This window comes from Moschus berezovskii, chromosome 5 (genome assembly GCF_049115385.1).
Source record: "Moschus berezovskii isolate FMDL1 chromosome 5, NW_MosBer_1.0, whole genome shotgun sequence".
NCBI lineage: Eukaryota > Metazoa > Chordata > Mammalia > Artiodactyla > Moschidae > Moschus > Moschus berezovskii.
The window spans coordinates 10,625,014-10,641,837 of record NC_142464.1 but is presented as its reverse complement, the minus strand read 5'-3'; the positions used below and the strand labels follow the sequence as shown (position 1 = coordinate 10,641,837).

The following is a 16,824-nucleotide window of genomic DNA, read 5'->3' as shown; positions in this document are numbered from 1 at the left end:
CTACAGAACTAAAGTGGAAAGCTGGAATATTATTACACTGGCAAGAATATTATTATTATTTGTTTTCTCTAAAGTTCTTATTTTACATCTAAGGTAAAAAACGGAATTCAGGAGAAGCCTAAATTAGAACTGCTCTTAAGGGGATTAGGCACGTCTCTCAAAATCTGAAAAAATTTCACATTTACGTACAGACAATAAGCACTTTTAAAAGGCCAAACTGAAAAGAACTGTGCGAAAGGCACTGCATGAAACAGGTGGAGAGAGCAAAATCAAGAAAAGCTACTTGGAAACAACACCAAAGTTTCAAGTGGGAAGGCCATGTAAAGTCGGTGTCCTAAACTGAACAGTGAGCTAGGAAAGGCAGCTAGACAGAAGGTGAGCTGCTCCCATTTTTTTTCCAGCATGTGACGCAGATGCTGGGGTCTGAAAAAGCTGTAGGTCACAGAATGACAATGATCCGGTGAGGGGTGCTGACAGCAGAGGCACAAAGGGCACCCTTGGGAAAAGAATGAAGGAAGCCAGGAGCTTCCTTGTCGGCCACCTCCCACGATAATTCAAATTGTCTTCAGCATCTTCCTAGCAAATATACTCGCTCACATACATTAATTAACGGTCAAATGCTGACAGGTGCACCTCTGTTCGGGAAGTGCTAGCATCGGCATTTCTGGCAAATACTCGGCTACATTTATTTGGCTGTTTGACAGTCGTTAACTCCTGTTACTCCTAAGAACTAGTTCACAATTTAAAGAATGGGAAGGCTCTAGGGGTTTGGATTTTTGTTTCTTTCATGGTTATGTCTTAAAAAAAAAAAAAATATGCTCAAATATTCACCACAAGCATAAAGTTTCAGATATACCACCTTTGCTTTCTCAGGTAAAGTTAAATATCTTTAAAATAAGTGTGGAACTTATAAGAAATGAAATAGAATATTATCTTACCCTGGTGTGAGTACGAATGTGCATCTTCAGGCCGTCATTTTTACTGAATCCTTTCTCACAGTAAGGGCACTGATAGGGACGCTCACCTACAAGATAAAGGCAGGCTTCCTGTCAGAAAAGTCTACAGCAGCAAAGCAGGCATGTACTATCACTCCTGCACCAGGCCTTCGCAAACACTTGTGCATGGCCAAGAAGAGACTCAGGCACGGCCAGGCGACCCCAGGGGCACTTCGGGGCAGAGGAGGAGCTTTCCCTCCTGTGGAGAGGGAGTGAGCCCGGAGCACTTCCTGCACTCAGATACCAGCCACATTTACCAGCAGCAGGCTCGCTCCCTTTGCCAAGTCACTTCAGTCAAGTTTGACTCCTTGTGACCCCATGGATGGTGGCTCCTCAGAAGCCTGGGATTCTCCATGGGAGAATGGGACTCTCCAGGCAAGAATACTGGAGTGGGTTGCCATGCCCTCCTCCAAGGGATCTTCCCGACCCAGGGATCGAACCTGCATCTTTTACACCTCCTGCACTGGCAGGCAGGTTCTTTAGCACTAGTGCCACCAAGGAAGCCCTTTCCTTTCAAACCAAATTAAATACCCTAATTCTAAGAATCTGTTAAAAAGATTTTGCATCAACGTGCTCTGTCACTGTACTGAACGTAATAGGGATCTTTGTTTCACTGATACCTTCTTTTTTAAAAAAGATTTCATAGTCTACCTCAATAATGTTATGAGTTTTAAAAGGATTTAATAAATCTGATATATGTTGAATAGAACTGGTTAAACTAAATAATAAGTGATTCATACTTTCTACTATAACCGAGAAGAGGTTACATCTAGAGGTTATTATCTCAAAAACAGCTAAACCCATTTTTTTAAACAAGCAAGCATACTCATCCACATCACACTTTCTAAAAAGTTTTACTGTAAAAAAAAAAAAAAAAGAAGAAAGAAAAAAATACGACAAAATTTAATTTCCAAGACGAATGTTAAGATACTCACTCATCAAAGCTTAGTTATTCAGAATGGACAGTAACTCAAAATCACTAGTATGAAGAAATGACAATGTACTTACATAATAGGATGCTAGATCCCGCTGCAAGCAGACATCAATACAATAAAACATGTGCCTTCAGTACATGTAAAATTTCTGTCTTCCCTTCCCCTCAGAGACAGGCCTTTGGAGAAGTAGCATGCTGGTCCTCTGCTCTTACATCCCATTTGATTCTCATTCTCACTCAATCTCATTCAAGCACAGGCTACTTGAGTCACGCCAGTGAATGTGTCCATCAGGTCAACAATGAGTTTCTTGCAGCTTAAACCAATGGTTCACCTCCCATCACGGCTTTGCCTGATCTCTGCCCAGTTGCTTTACAAAGTGTCCAGCCATGCTCCTGGGACTGGAGGCCCTGTGGCACAGGGGGACTTGCCCTGATCTCTGAACCCATGTCGACAGTAATGTCACCTGCAAACAACAGGGGCAGAGTCTCCAGCTCAGCGACTCCCCAGCCTCTCCTTGAGACACACCCAGGACACTCCCTCTGAACTCTCTCAGAAGTGGACAGTGTGAAACAATGGCTACCACCCAAGGAGGAAGAAATAAAAACCGAAAAGTAACAAAGGCAGCACAGACTGGAACAGAACTCTTTAACGAACTATCTAGGCTTACCAATTTTTTTCTGGGACACAAAATCAACTTTTGCACTAAGTAAATCGACTGAGAGTTCTTGACTTTATTATGGCTGTGCACCTGGGTGGGTGTGGCTTTCCATACACACAAAATAAAGACTTAGTAGGGTTCAACTTCAGAGGAGCCTGGTAGGCGGCAGTCCATGGGGTCACTACCAGTCTGACATGACTGAGCGACTTCACTTTCACTTTTCACTTTCACACATTGGAGAAGGAAATGGCAACCCACTCCAGTGTTCTTGCCTGGAGAATCCCAGGGACAGGGGAGCCTGGTGGGCTTCCGTCTATGGGGTCACACAGAGTTGGACATGACTGAAGTGACTTAGCAGCAGCAGCAACAGCAGGGTCCAACTTATTTGAACTAGGAAAAGATAGTCTCATTTTAACCCTAAAATGATAGCATATGTTTATCTTCATTCCAGATCTCTGTTGAGCTCCTGTCTTGAGATATCTGTGTACCCATTGGGTATCTTCATTTGTCTGTTTCACCAACAATTAAAATCAGCATTCATGAACTGCATCCTCTGCCACTGTGTGTCCCATGTATCCTGTCCTGATTAGTTATACCACATTCATCCGGTTACCAAATAAGAAACTTATCATGTTTTACTTACTTGTCCCTACATCTAACCTCTAAGTTTTATTAATTCCAGTTCTCTGATATTTGTAGAATTTTTTTCCTTGACAAGAACGAAAAAAATATTCAAAACATCAGCCATAATAGTAAGAGCATCAGTGACAGAAGCAGTAACAGAAATTATCATTTATTGATTTCCTAATCACTGAACTTTAACAATGCAAACACATGGAAAAAAGACTAGAAGAAAGCAGCAAGTTGCTAATGCTCATGGAGGTAACACCTAAATCACAGAAGTCCAGATAACTTTATTTCCTTCTTCAGAAAGTATGAAAAGGAGGTAACGTTTTAGATTTTCAATGTAAATTCATTTTACATTAGTGATATGAAGAAAGCTAAAATATTTCCTTTTTATCTATTAACAATTAAATCAATCTAGATTACAGATAAAGCATGATAAACAGTAAAATTGTTGGTAAATATGTTTCAGAAATTTTTAGCAATCATAAATTGACTTAATACTCATAGCTATTCTCTTTGTATCAAAGACAGAACTTTATGTGTGATTGCTCTCCAAATAGCCAGCAAAATATAAAAGAATCAAAGATTTATAGTTGTTGGTTACATGAATTAAACAGCCAAAACTGATTAAGCTAGGAAAAAGAGATAACAAATCCTAAGGAATTTTAGAGAATGGCGCAAAACAAATTAATTTTCTATTTTAGCTGGTGTCAAATGCAGAAATTTCCACTACAGACATGAGCTTTTTCTCCTCTCCTAGAGTCTGATTGTTCAGAGTCTGAATACTGCTCATCCTCTTCTAGGTTTAACTCTGCGGAAGCCATGCAACCTTAGTGAACCTATGTGAAACGAATCACCAGTTCAGGGTCGATGCATATTACAGGACGCTCGGGGCTGGTGTGCAGGGATGACCCAGAGGGAGGATAAAGGGAGGTGGGAGGGGGGTTAAGGAGGGGGAACTCATGTACACCCGGGGCGGATTCACGTCAATGTATGGCAAAACCAACCAATATAATATTGTAAAATAATTCAGTTCAGTTCAGTCGCTCAGTCGTGTCCGACTCTCTGCGACCCCATGAATCACAGCACGCCAGGCCTCCCTGTCCATCACCAACTCCCGGAGTTCACTCAAACTCATGTCCACAGAGTCGGTGATGCCATCCAGCCATCTCATTCTCTGTCGTCCCCTTCTCCTCCCGCCCCCAACCTTTCCCAGCATCAGAGTCTTTTCCAGTGAGTCAACTCGTCGCATGAGGTGGGCAAAGTATTGCAGTTTCAGCTTTAGCCTCCAATAAAAAAAAAATTAAAAAAATAATGAAGTTAACTTTGAGACTCCATAAAAGTCTCAGCAAAAAAAAAAAAAAAAGGGTCTATGGTTATATAAATAATCAGGTCAAGTTTATTGAGAACAGATCTATTTTTTTAAACAAGTCTTAATTTGGGTATATTTGGTAAAAATGAGGGTGATTTTAGGGAGAAAAGGATGTTTCAATAAATGTTAAATCCCAGTTTGCTAATGGCGGTCTACCAATGGAGGTAGTAAGACTCATTTCTTGGATAGTTCCTTGCTGTTATGTGATATTAATGTAAAATTTAATTGAATTCTTAAAGAACACCCTAAGTTTGTTTCTGAAGCTTATGTCAGTGATCTATCTTTGGATGAAGATCAGATGCCTTGTGACCTGCAACCAAAACTAAAAAAAAAAAAGTACATAATTTAAAGGACTATCTCCAACCTGGATGGAAGGACTTTTTTCAGAAGAAACTACACTATACCAGGATGAGAAGAGGCGACGTCAGAGGTAGACAGCTTGCCCAAGATGCTGGACCCAATTCGTATGATCATTTATAATGTTTTCTTGACTTCTTACCCCTCTGCATATAAATCAAATGCTTTTCTACCATAGGCCTGATCCTATGCTAGTTTTAGAAATTAATCCAATTGTCGGGTTTGTAGACATGTAAAAGCTCATTCTGCTTATACAAAAACTCTGTTAGACTTGTGCCATCCTAATGTCCTTAAACCATGGCAACAGTCTGCTTCTAAATTGGAAAATTAAAAACAATAGCTGGAAATCAGAGTCAGGGCTATGGGAAATCCAAGATGGCTGCTTGGCTTTTCCCAGCTCCCTGACAAACCTCATTTTTTATTTGATGGGTTAAAGCCTCCCTGGCTACAGGGCCTCCATAATGAAAAATCATGGAATATTAAGTTTTGTAAATTGTTAAATTAAGTTTCTAGTTTTGTTAATGTCTAGTGTTTACTAAGACTCACTGCTGAGACAGTTCCTTGTTACGTGATACTGCTAAAAGATTTAATTAAGTTATTAAAAAGGATACTCTAGGTTAGTTTCTAAGGCTTATCTCAGTAACCAATCTTCAGATAAAGGTCGGATGCTCCATAATGTACAACCAGGAGATTAACACCAGACTATAATCATTTAACGAATGAAGTCAGGTGACTTGGGGTATACCAGGCTTTATCTAATGAAAGTTCTTGACTTTACTAATAACTGCTAGCTATGGCTATATTATTTTCTATGTCACTTGTTTCACTGAGCCTGTGATATAATGCTGAACTGACAGTTCCACATGAGATCAATAATTGTAATAATGTGACTCTGGGTATGGGAAAAAGCAACAAGAGGAAATATTTTCCTGGACCAGGAGGCTAGTAAGACAGTGGTCTAGAGGCTTTTGCTACTTGCAAGGCCTGGTCCAATTTTAGCACACTGAGTGGCCCATCACTTCCCTAGACCTGGGAATGAACCTTCCCAGCACCGCGGGACACAATGGCCATGAAATGGTGTCACATGGTCAGATATGTGGCTATGAAGGGACCCTGCTGACTGGAAGTTGGTCCTTGCCAGCTGCCTCTGCAAAGATTACGTCATGACCATTGCAAGCTGCTGACCTTCAACACCCCCTGAAAGAAGTTCAGGGTGAAAATCAGGAATGAGGCACTCTGTGCTCTGAAAAAAAAAAAAAAAAAACCTGGCAGAACAGGCCTTCAGATAGTTAGATCTTTTCAGAAAAAGGTTTCATGAGTTCCAATTCTTGCATCTTCTCATACCTAGAAAAACACTGACGTCATTAATGGTGAAATCTGCTTTGGCTATGAAAAAAAAAAATTTTTTTTTTACAATTAAATGTCAAAATAGAGTAGATATGGTTCAGACATCCTGGGAAATAACTATTTCCCAGATATCCTGAAAAATGATATTATGGGTGTGATTTCAGATTAGATGCTGTGACCTAAGGTAGAACTTAATGCTCCTGTAATGCATTTTTGCTTCTGTTCTTTGCTTGCTGCTCGTAAAACCAAAGTTACTCCATTTTAAGATAAGGTTGTTTTTAAGTAAAGATTCCTAAAATTGTTTTTGAAAAAATAAAAAAAATTAAAATAAAAAAAAATAAATAAATAAAATTGATTTACATTTAACAATCTACATTTATTCCAGAAAACTGGACCAATATGTGATCATAAAACAATTATAGATCTTAAAGAATAAAAGTCTTCCATTGCATACAGTTGAAGGAAACTGTATTTTTAAATAATAACTTTATTATTATGATAATAAAGCCTGCTTTTGATTTTCACATTAAAAAAAATAAATAAAAAAATAAACTTTACCTATCTCTAAGATATTCTGACCAAACATTCAGGTTTGTGTAAAGCATTCTCTATGCCAGCAACCATGGAACAATTATTAATGGCACTCCTTTTCATTGACACAACTGATCCAGTTGCGACAATAAAAATATATGACCACCTGTTTCGGATGGAACTGTGTTCCCCAGCCCTCAAAAAATTCACATGTTAAAGTCCTAATTCCAGCACCTCAGAATGACCTTATCTGGAAATAAGGCTGTTGCAAGTGTCACTGGATTTGTGTTATCCCTAATCTTATGTGACTGGTGTCCGTACAGGAACATACCCATGCAGAGAGAGAGACACAGGGAGAGGCCTGTGAAGAGTGGAGTTATGCTGCCACAGCAGGAACTGCCAGAAGGAAATCCTGGAACAGATTCTTCCCTGGTGCCTTCAGAGGGAGTGAGGTCATGCCAAAGCCTTGATCTCAGCCTTCTAGCCTCCAGAACAGAATGTATTAGACAATACGTTTTTGTTGTTTAAGCCACTCAGTTTGCAGTACTTTGTTACAGCAGTACTAGCAAACTCATAGAATCACCTTATTCACAATGGAGGCAGTTATTCTCATCACTGATGTCTCTCTCTCTGCTGTCTGTGAGACCTAAGTAGAATGCTCAGCAGAGAAACCAGTACTCTAGACTACTATCAGTGTTTCCATCTCATTCCTGCCCTGAGATCCCGCAATACTGAGCCAACAGGTTTGGGTACTAAGTCCCACTCTACTCATTCTACCACCCCGGGGTATAACTCCAGTTTTAAAGGCTGTCACTGGGTAAATGGCTTTGATACATTTATTTAAAAACCAGAGTGTGTAGTTTGAGAATCAGCCTTGACAGACTACATTAAGCTGTCTACCGTTTTGGTTAGAGCATGTTTAGAGCAATCCTGCCTCTCTCAGACTCTAGGGACAAAGCTATCTGCTCTGCCACACAATCAGAAGCTGAATGTTACCTGTACAAGCCAACATGCTGCTAAATATTAACACCATTTGTCTAATTTGCAAATTAAAGACAAGTTGCTATTCCTAGGTTTTTCACATTATGCATGTGATATTTTCTGTCATTGCAAGTTACTGTGATGAGTATGTTTCCAGGAAATATTTTTGTCTACACATAAAACTATTATGGTGTGAACAGAAATTATCCTTCAATTTTTGTTAACTCTAAGAATACAGATCTTTCTTTCTTACATGATCACTGCCAGTACATAGGTTCTGATATACAATATGATGTGAATCCAAACAATGATTATTTTTAAACATCTCTAGAGAAGGCAATGGCAAGCCACTCCAGTACTCTTGCCTAGAAAATCCCATGGATGGAGGAGCCTGGTAGGCTGCAGTCCGTGGGGTCGCTAAAGGTTGGACACGACTGAGCGACTTCACTTTCACTTTTCACTTTCACACATTGGAGAAGGAAATGGCAACCCACTCCAGTGTTCTTGCCTGGAGAATCCCAGGGATGGGGGAGCCTGGTGGGCTTCCGTCTATGGGGTCACACAGAGTCGGACACGACTGAAGTGACTTAGCAGCAGCAGCAGCAGATTTGAAGACTGTTCACATTTTGCATAAGTTAATAGCAATGTTCAAACTCACTAACATGAAAATTAGTTCATCTGAAATTAGCTAAAAAAAAACAAAACAACTGAGCTAAAAACCAACCTAAATGGGAAAATAAAAGTAATGGTTGAAACATACTGTTCAGGACACTTGAGGTACATTAGTAATTTTATTTCTTGTAACAACATTATGATCTAGGAATTCATAGCTTGAGTTTACAAGTAAGGAAAGTAAGGCACAGGGAAGATAAGTGATTTGTTCATGATGACACAGCTGTTAAACGGTGGAATCAGAATTTTAAAGCTTAATATTTAACCCTTAGACCATCACATAAATTAATAATATGGCTAGTTTTTATATAAATGAGGTTAGACTTTCTAAAGTTACTGTCAAAAACTCTCCTTCTTGCAATTACAGCTGACATTAACCAGATCTTTCTGACTGGGAGATTGAAGCATTCCTTTAGTTATCAAAGCTCATCAGGAAAAAGTCAGGGGCAGGTTAGGAATGTAAGTTATATTTCAAAGCAGATTCCAAGTGGATGCACATAACTGATATAATATTGAACTACGCCTTGAGAACCACATTTAACTAACCACCTTCAACATTTAGAATGGAAAAATAGTATCGGCAAACATCCATTATGAAATTCAGCTACGAATAGCTAAGATTCAATAATACTGAAGCATATCTAACGGCAAAATGTTTTTACTTAACTAAAGAAAATAGATGAGCTTTTTGCATCTGCTTCTTTCTTTAAATTATGTTCTGACACTGAATATCATTAAAGTCCACTTCTGTTTTCTTCAAACACATCCAGGAACACACAGAAACATGATGACAACTGTAGAAGGCTGATTTTAAGTTGACTTGAACAGGTGTCACAAAGTAGATAATCCTGGAAGCTAATTTATTCATTCATTAAATACACATTTTTTGAGCACACACCATCTTCTACTTACTGTCCTGGGCTTTAAGAACACAGTTGCGAATATATCACAAAATCACTGCCTCTTCAATTTTACTGGTGCAATAAGACGAGAAAATGTTAAGAAAGAACGAGATAATTTCAGATACTGACACTGTAAAAAGAAAATAAAACAAGGAGATAGATTGAAGAAAGACCTCTGGTAGGTGACGGCAGGAAAAGAACTTAGGAAAGGTCATTAGGAAAGGTAAAAGAACTGAATGTAATTTCTTGATGCCAATTAAAGTGCACTTTTTCTGTAATTCTTTATAGTAGAATTACAAGCCTTTTAACTTACTGGACTTGAAATGGGTGCCCCCAAATTCCCACTGCTGCAATATCTGAGATGGACGGAGCCTAAAAGTACTTGAAACACACAAAGAGGGTGAGTGTGGCTATTTAGAAAAGAACTCCAAACACTGCAGATGGCTTTGCAGAGGCAGCTGGTGGTAATGAAAGGGGGACATCTGGATGCCACATGAAGTACCCAGGGTCTCGCCTGGTCCCCAAACACACTACCATGCATCTTTAACAAAGAAAACACACTATGACCAAAACCATTCGCTGGCACGTATGGTCAAACACAACAGGAAAAATCTGATTCTAGTTTAATATAGGCCATTTTTGTTTGTCTAATGGATGCCATTAGGATTATAATTTATTGACTTTATCATTTTTTGTGCTATATGATTAAAGACATCAAAAGAACTCCAGGCCTCACTAAATGATTAACATACTAATATTAACATAGGGCAGTTTGGGGAAGAATGGATATATATATAGTATGGTTGAATCCTTTCGATGTTCACCTGAGACAATCAAAACACTGATCATCAGCTATATCTCAATACAAAATTAAAAGTTTTTAAAAAATAAAGTAAAATAAAATGGAATCTTAAAATTTGTGAAGGGGATTCAGGTTACCATGAAACTTCATGATGAAAGCAAAGGCCTTAAAGCCACTGAACCACTGAATATCCATCTACTGCTACGTAATCATGCCAATGTCCACCTTGACAAGTCCTTTCTAAAGATCTGTGTTTCTGCAACAAAAGTTAGTAAAGGAAAATCTTGTAAACTTTGATATACCTATATTAGCTATTTTGATATTCTTAAATTTAGACCACGGATTTAAATTCAGATATAAACTTGATCACTCTATCAGAAACTCAGGTCAAAATTTTTTTATGCCACTAAACACATTGAATGCAAAAGACTTAATAATCTGGACATGATCAACTCTGAAAATTAAAATGTACAGTACAAAGTGTTTAAAATGATAAAGTTTATGAACGTATGTATATTTTACCATATATTAAAAAAAAGTGTACAGTTAATGAGCCCTATACTTTTAGAGATTTTTAAACAAGCAGAAAACTTCAATGAATGTTCTAAGAGATTTTATTAAAATCAAAATAAACTATCTCCAGGAAGCATTTTAATAACTTTAACTTTTATTTTATCAGTATATTTTTTAATACCTATATAGATTTCAGGAATTCCCATAACTCCAAAAACATGAAAGATGTATATACAGAGAAAATATAATTTAAGATGTAGTAAGGTCAAACTCTCATTTTTGATGAATTCAAATTAAATAATGTTTAAATAATTGAATTAAATAATGTTTAAGGAGTCTGGAGGGACTGATGCTAAAGCTGAAACTGCAATACTTTGGCCACCTCATGCAACGAGTTGACTCACTGGAAAAGTCTCTGATGCTGGGAAAGGTTGGGGGTGGGAGGAGAAGGGGACGACCAAGCATGTGATGGCTGGATGGCATCACCGACTCTGTGGACATGAGTTTGGGTGAACTCCGGGAGTTGGTGATGGACAGGGAGGCCTGGCGTGCTGTGATTCTTGGGGTTGCGGAGAGTGGGACACGACTGAGCGACTGAACTGAACTGAACTGAACTGAAGGAGTCTGGACCCATAATTTTAATTTTTACTTTGATTTTTCTAACAAAAATCAACTTTTGGAGACGACAAATTTCAAATGAAGAAAGCAAGCCTCAGAGGTGTATGTATGTTTCATGAAAAATACTGTCAGACGGTTCCACATGGTTGAACTTTAACATATACATATACTATATGGGAATTTTTTAAAACTTGTATTTGTTTTCCATGAATATCACAGGATTGGCTTTTTTTCTATTATGGATTAACGAAATTGTTAGAAAACATTGAAGTGATTCATTCTAAATGAAAATTAAACCAAAAATTAGAATTGTATAACCATTCAGTTCAGTTCAGTCGCTCAGTCGTATCTGACTCTTTGCAACCCCATGAATCACAGCACGCCAGGCTTCCCTGTCCATCACCAACTCCCAGAGTTCACTCAAACTCATGTCCATAGAGTCGGTGATGCCATCCAGCCATCTCATTCTCTGTCGTCCCCTTCTCCTCTCACCCCCAATCCTTCCCAGCATCAGAGGCTTTACCAGTGAGTCAACTCGTCACATGAGGTGGCCAAAGTATTGGAGTTTCAGCTTTAGCATCAGTCCTTCCAATGAACACCCAGGATTGATCTCCTCCAGAATGGACTGGTTGGATCTCCTTGAAGTCCAAGGGACTCTCAAGAGTCTTCTCCAGCACCACAGTTCAAAAGCATCAATTCTTCGGTGATCAGCTTTCTTCACAGTCCAACTCTCACATCCATACATGACCACGGGAAAAACCATAGCCTTGACTAGACGGACCTTGGTTGGAAAAGTAATGTCTCTGCTTTTAAAATACTATCTAGGTTGGTCATAACTTTCCTTCCAAGGAGTAAGCGTCTTTTAATTTCCTGGCGGCAATCAGCATCTGCAGTGATTTTGGAGCCCAAAAAAATAAAGTCTGACACTGTTTCCACTGTTTCCCCATCTATTTCCCATGAAATGATGGGACCAGATGCCATGATCTTTGTTTTCTGAATGTTGAGCTTCAAGCCAACCTTTTCACTCTCCTCTTTCACTTTCATCAAGAGGCTTTTGAGTTCCTCTTCACTTTCTGCCATAAGGGTGGTGTCATCTGCATATCTGAGATTACTGATATTTCTCCCAGCAATCTTGATTCCAGCTTGTGCTTCTTCCAGCCCAGCGTTCCTCATGATGTAATCTGCATAGAAGTTAAATAAGCAAGGTGACAATATACAGCCTTGACGTACTCCTTTTCCTATTTGGAACCAGTCTGTTGTTCCATGTACAGTTCTAACTGTTGCTTCCTGACCTGCATACAGGTTTCTCAAGAGGCAAGTCAGGTGGTCTGGTAGTCCCATCTCTTTCAGAGATTGGTATAACCATTACCCAAGCACTTTTCCAATTTCACCATTGCAATCCCTTTAAGCAATGGAGAAACTTAATAAATCAGCAGTACACTACAGAGAGAATAAAAATGCTACACTGAGAAATGGGAGTAGCTCAACTTCATTTTGGCAATTTTCTATGAATTGAAATATTTTTTTTTCTGTAGCCAAAAGAGTCACAAAACCTCACTCACTTCACTGAACTGCAAACTGTTACTCCTGGGATGCCGCTTTAATCAAATATTGTGGAATTTCACTGTCATCTTAGAAAGACAACATAAATCTGAACTTGACACTTATTCCTTGAGTATTTAGAGATACTCTACTTTTTAAACTTTAAAGACTTCACTATTTGTAAGGAAATGGGCTGTAAAATGTAAAAATCGAAAGATGACTGAGTGGGACCTTTGCGTTCCAAAATACTGAACCAAAACAAGTCTTTTTTTAAAAAAATGCAAGTTTCTATGGCACTTCAAGAAAGTAAAAGATGCATTTTTTTACTTAAGAACCTTCAGTTTCAGTATCAACATTTCATTTCTGAAAAGATGGCAAAGCAAGTGAGTTGGGGTTCATTGGGATGAAGTTAAACAGGAGAGCCACGTTCTAACTTTCTAGTGTGAAATAAAATGAAGCCAGACCTATTTATCAGTTGAGGGCAAAACAAAAAATTTTACTGATGCTAACAAAATAGGATATGAGATGCAAAACAAAAAAAGGAGAAGACTTCACGAATACTTTAAAAATACAATTAACCAGCAAGAAAATGTAAAAGGTTTCCTACTCAAGAAGCCCTAGTTTGGGCAGGAAACAGATCCATTCTGTGTGATTTGTCTGAAGGGTCTAAGATACCTACCTTCCTGAGGTCCTTGACGTGAGTGCTGCCAGAAGAAAAGCAGGTTGTTCCACAAACATCAGAAGAATCAGAAACAATCCAGACACTAAGAAAGTTTTAAATGTTCTGACCAAGAAAGAAAAACTCCTATGTGAATTCTCCACGCTGATATATGAGACATTCACAGTAAGGTCACTAAGTAAAGAAAGGTAACCACTGATTCGGTTTTGTTACAAGTGAGTCAGACTTTGGTGGAAAACCATTCATCTTTTTACCCAGTAGTTTTCCATTTTTAAGAATTTCTACCCAAAGTGTTATTTAACCCAGTATTTAAGAGCATACTTTGCAAACAGTGGTCATGAAGTGATGAAGCAGTTAAACCTTAGGTGCCTGCTCACAGAGGGGATTTCCTGTTCACATTGCCAGCAAGGATGAATCAAGAGTATAAAATTTTGAGTAGCAAGAAGCCCAGAAAACTCTTCTTTTATCCAAAACCTATAAAAGATATAAAACTTCCTCAGGTCTGAGGCACAACTCTGAACTACAGAAAAACAAACAAAGAGAAGCTGCTCGGGGGGACGGGGTGGGGGGGAGTTGGCATGGTAGCAATGGTAGGAGGAAGCACGTATCAGAGAAAATCAAATCTCCTTTGGGTTTCCTAAAGGAATATGCTGCGTTCCAAATTTAGCAGCAGCAGCTATTGATAATATTAGCTAATAATTTACCAACAAAGATGCTGAATTACAGTTTCAACAGTGAAAACTGTTGCATAGGCCACTTTCATTTTTGAGGGTCCCAACAAAGCAAAGAAAAAAGAAATAATAAAATAGAGTTACATAAATGATGGTATATTTTAAATGATCCATCTTATCAGAGTCTCTCTGACTGCATTATTCATTTGATAACTGTTCATCACATTCTATTCCAAGACAATTGTCACTCCCTCCCTCTTCCCTATGTACCTCCTATCTTAGCCTATGATTTTGACATGGACATTATAATCTTTGCATTAAAAAAATAAGGCCTTTGATGTTTTTCCGAAAAAGTAAAACAAAAAAATCACATTACTATTGAAAGTCAAAATGAATGTCTCTCTCACTTGTTATATATGATTGTTATTTGCCCAAAATCAACGGGGGAAAAGATGAATACAGAAAAAAAAAAAAAGGAAAAATGGTTTATTCCACAGATGTGGTTAATCAGAAATTATCTGAAGTGTCAAAATCACACTGAAAGAATAAGAATTATACACATAGCTCAAGATTTTACCTGAGTAAGACCTCTTAGGAAAAGTCTGAAGCTCTCAATTTCAATCTCTGAAGTATGATAGGGGTGCAGAGGAAATTTTATTTCTATGCAGATTCTACACTCAACTGTTCTGCTAACTCTTAGATTACCGGTAGGTAAAAGAATATTTACTTTGGCCTAATATTAGTAATTAACCACTTAGAAAATAAATATAGCAAAATAAATTCTCTCTCAACATACATAGGTTATCTATTATAAAAATGTGAAAAGACATGTTTAAATTTTCATCTGTGTATACAATGTCTTTTTTGTTTATTTTTATGAACAATTGTCACTGTCTGATAGTTACTTATAATTAGTTATACCTATTGTTTTCATAACTTTGAACAAGTATTCTACAAAGAATGCTGAATTCCATTAGAAAAACTATTAGAGAAAAAAAAGTGGCTAAAATCCAAGCATAATCAAACCGTAATATACCAACTTTTTTATTTCTAAGATGATAGCAGATAGTTACCAAAAAATTAAATATTTCCTAAGACAGTGATTTATTACTACATTCAAATAACAGTATGCAAGCAAGACCAGAACAGAAGGGCCAACACAGCCGGTATCTATTAACATGGAAACCTGGTAGGAACGGCAGGCAAGTAATTAACCTTCTGGCCCAGAGATTTAAAAGCCCAAAAGCAGTTCCTAGAACTTCTTCCATAACTTATGAACAGTTGATGGAATTCATGTCACAGTCAGTGGATTACCTTGTGGAATTAACCCCAGCTCTCACTGACCCTAAGAAGCTATAAACCAACAGGAGAACACGCTCTCCTGCTTCAGCTGACCCTCAGAGTGCCATCTCTGTCAGTCCAGCACAGAAAGCTGGATGATAAATTACAGAGCTGCCTGCCAGGCATGGACCTAAACGCTCACCTTCACTAACGATGATGGCAACCCAGTCCACGCACCACTCACTCGCCCAAACCAGGCTGTCTGACAGCAAACCCTCACCCGTGTTCCAGAGATGATCTATATGCTGCTGCTAAAGGTTATGAAAAGATGATGATGACCATACTGGGACTAGAGGGTCAGAGAGTATATTGAGGGAGTATGAACCCACTTGTGATTAAATACAAGTAGGAAAAACAACAGCAAAATTCGGCGCAGTTGGCAGCAACAGCTCGCATACAGCAAGCTGACACCAGGCTAGGCACTGTGCAAAGGTCTCTGCCTACACTTTAATCTGTACCGGGAAACAAGGTTATAAAGTCAGTGCTTTTATGATGCCTGCTTTTCAGGTGAGGAAACCGAGATCTGAAGAGGTTAAACAATTTATAAAAACTCATAAAAGGAGGAAATCAATAAAATGGAATTTGAAAACATGTAATCTATCAGAACACAGATTATCCATGGTTGACCCATATGAATGATATGAGCCATATGGCTCGCCCGTATGAGCCACGGATCCTGGCTATGAAAGTGATATGGATATGAGAGTGAAGTCGCTCAGTTGTGTCTGACTCTTAGAGAACCCATGGACTGTAACCTGCCAGGCTCCTCCATCCATGGGATTTTCCAGGCAAGAGTACTGGAGTGGGTTGCCATTTCCTTCTCCAGGTGATCTTTCCAACCAAGGGATCGAACCAGGGCCTCTGGCATTGTAGGCAGACTCTTTACCGTCTGAGCCACAAGGGAAGCTCTGAATATGAACCAAGTACGAAAAAACAAAATATTGCTGATGGTTGATTATACTACGCAGCAGTTTCTCCATATTTAAAGATCTCAGTTAGACCATAAATAACAAACTACAGACCATCAAGCTTCCAAGATGAGATGATTTCATTCTCAACTGCTTGTTTATCAACAGGATAATATCATCTAACATTATGAGTTATGGAAAGAATTAATATAATTCTAGGGTAAGTTCAACAGTAACACTAAGGGTTAGGAAGCATGGAAAAGAATAAGAAAGAAAAATACCAGCAACGTGATACACTGGAGAAAGTTTATGCCTCAAGTTTCATTTAAGATGAACCACATATAAATTTGTAACCTTAGCAAATCATTGTATT

The 16,824-nt window shown here is 38.4% G+C and overlaps 1 protein-coding gene across 7 annotated transcripts in view; it reads right to left on the bottom strand.

The window, feature by feature from the left end:
* Positions 1–16,824, bottom strand: part of PRDM5 (PR/SET domain 5) — a 278,236-nt gene that overhangs the window by 76,296 nt on the left and 185,116 nt on the right. For 2 of the 7 annotated variants that reach the window (XM_055435296.2, XM_055435299.2), the window contains one exon: positions 939–1,024. The exons of 1 other annotated variant lie outside the window; for it this stretch is intronic. In XM_055435296.2, coding sequence (XP_055291271.1) covers positions 939–1,024 — 86 coding nt within the window. Of the gene's footprint in view, positions 1–938; positions 1,025–11,761; positions 12,492–16,824 lie in introns of those variants that run through there. 4 more of the 7 variants (XM_055435298.2, XM_055435294.2, XM_088836146.1 and 1 more) reach the window with 3 other exon arrangements.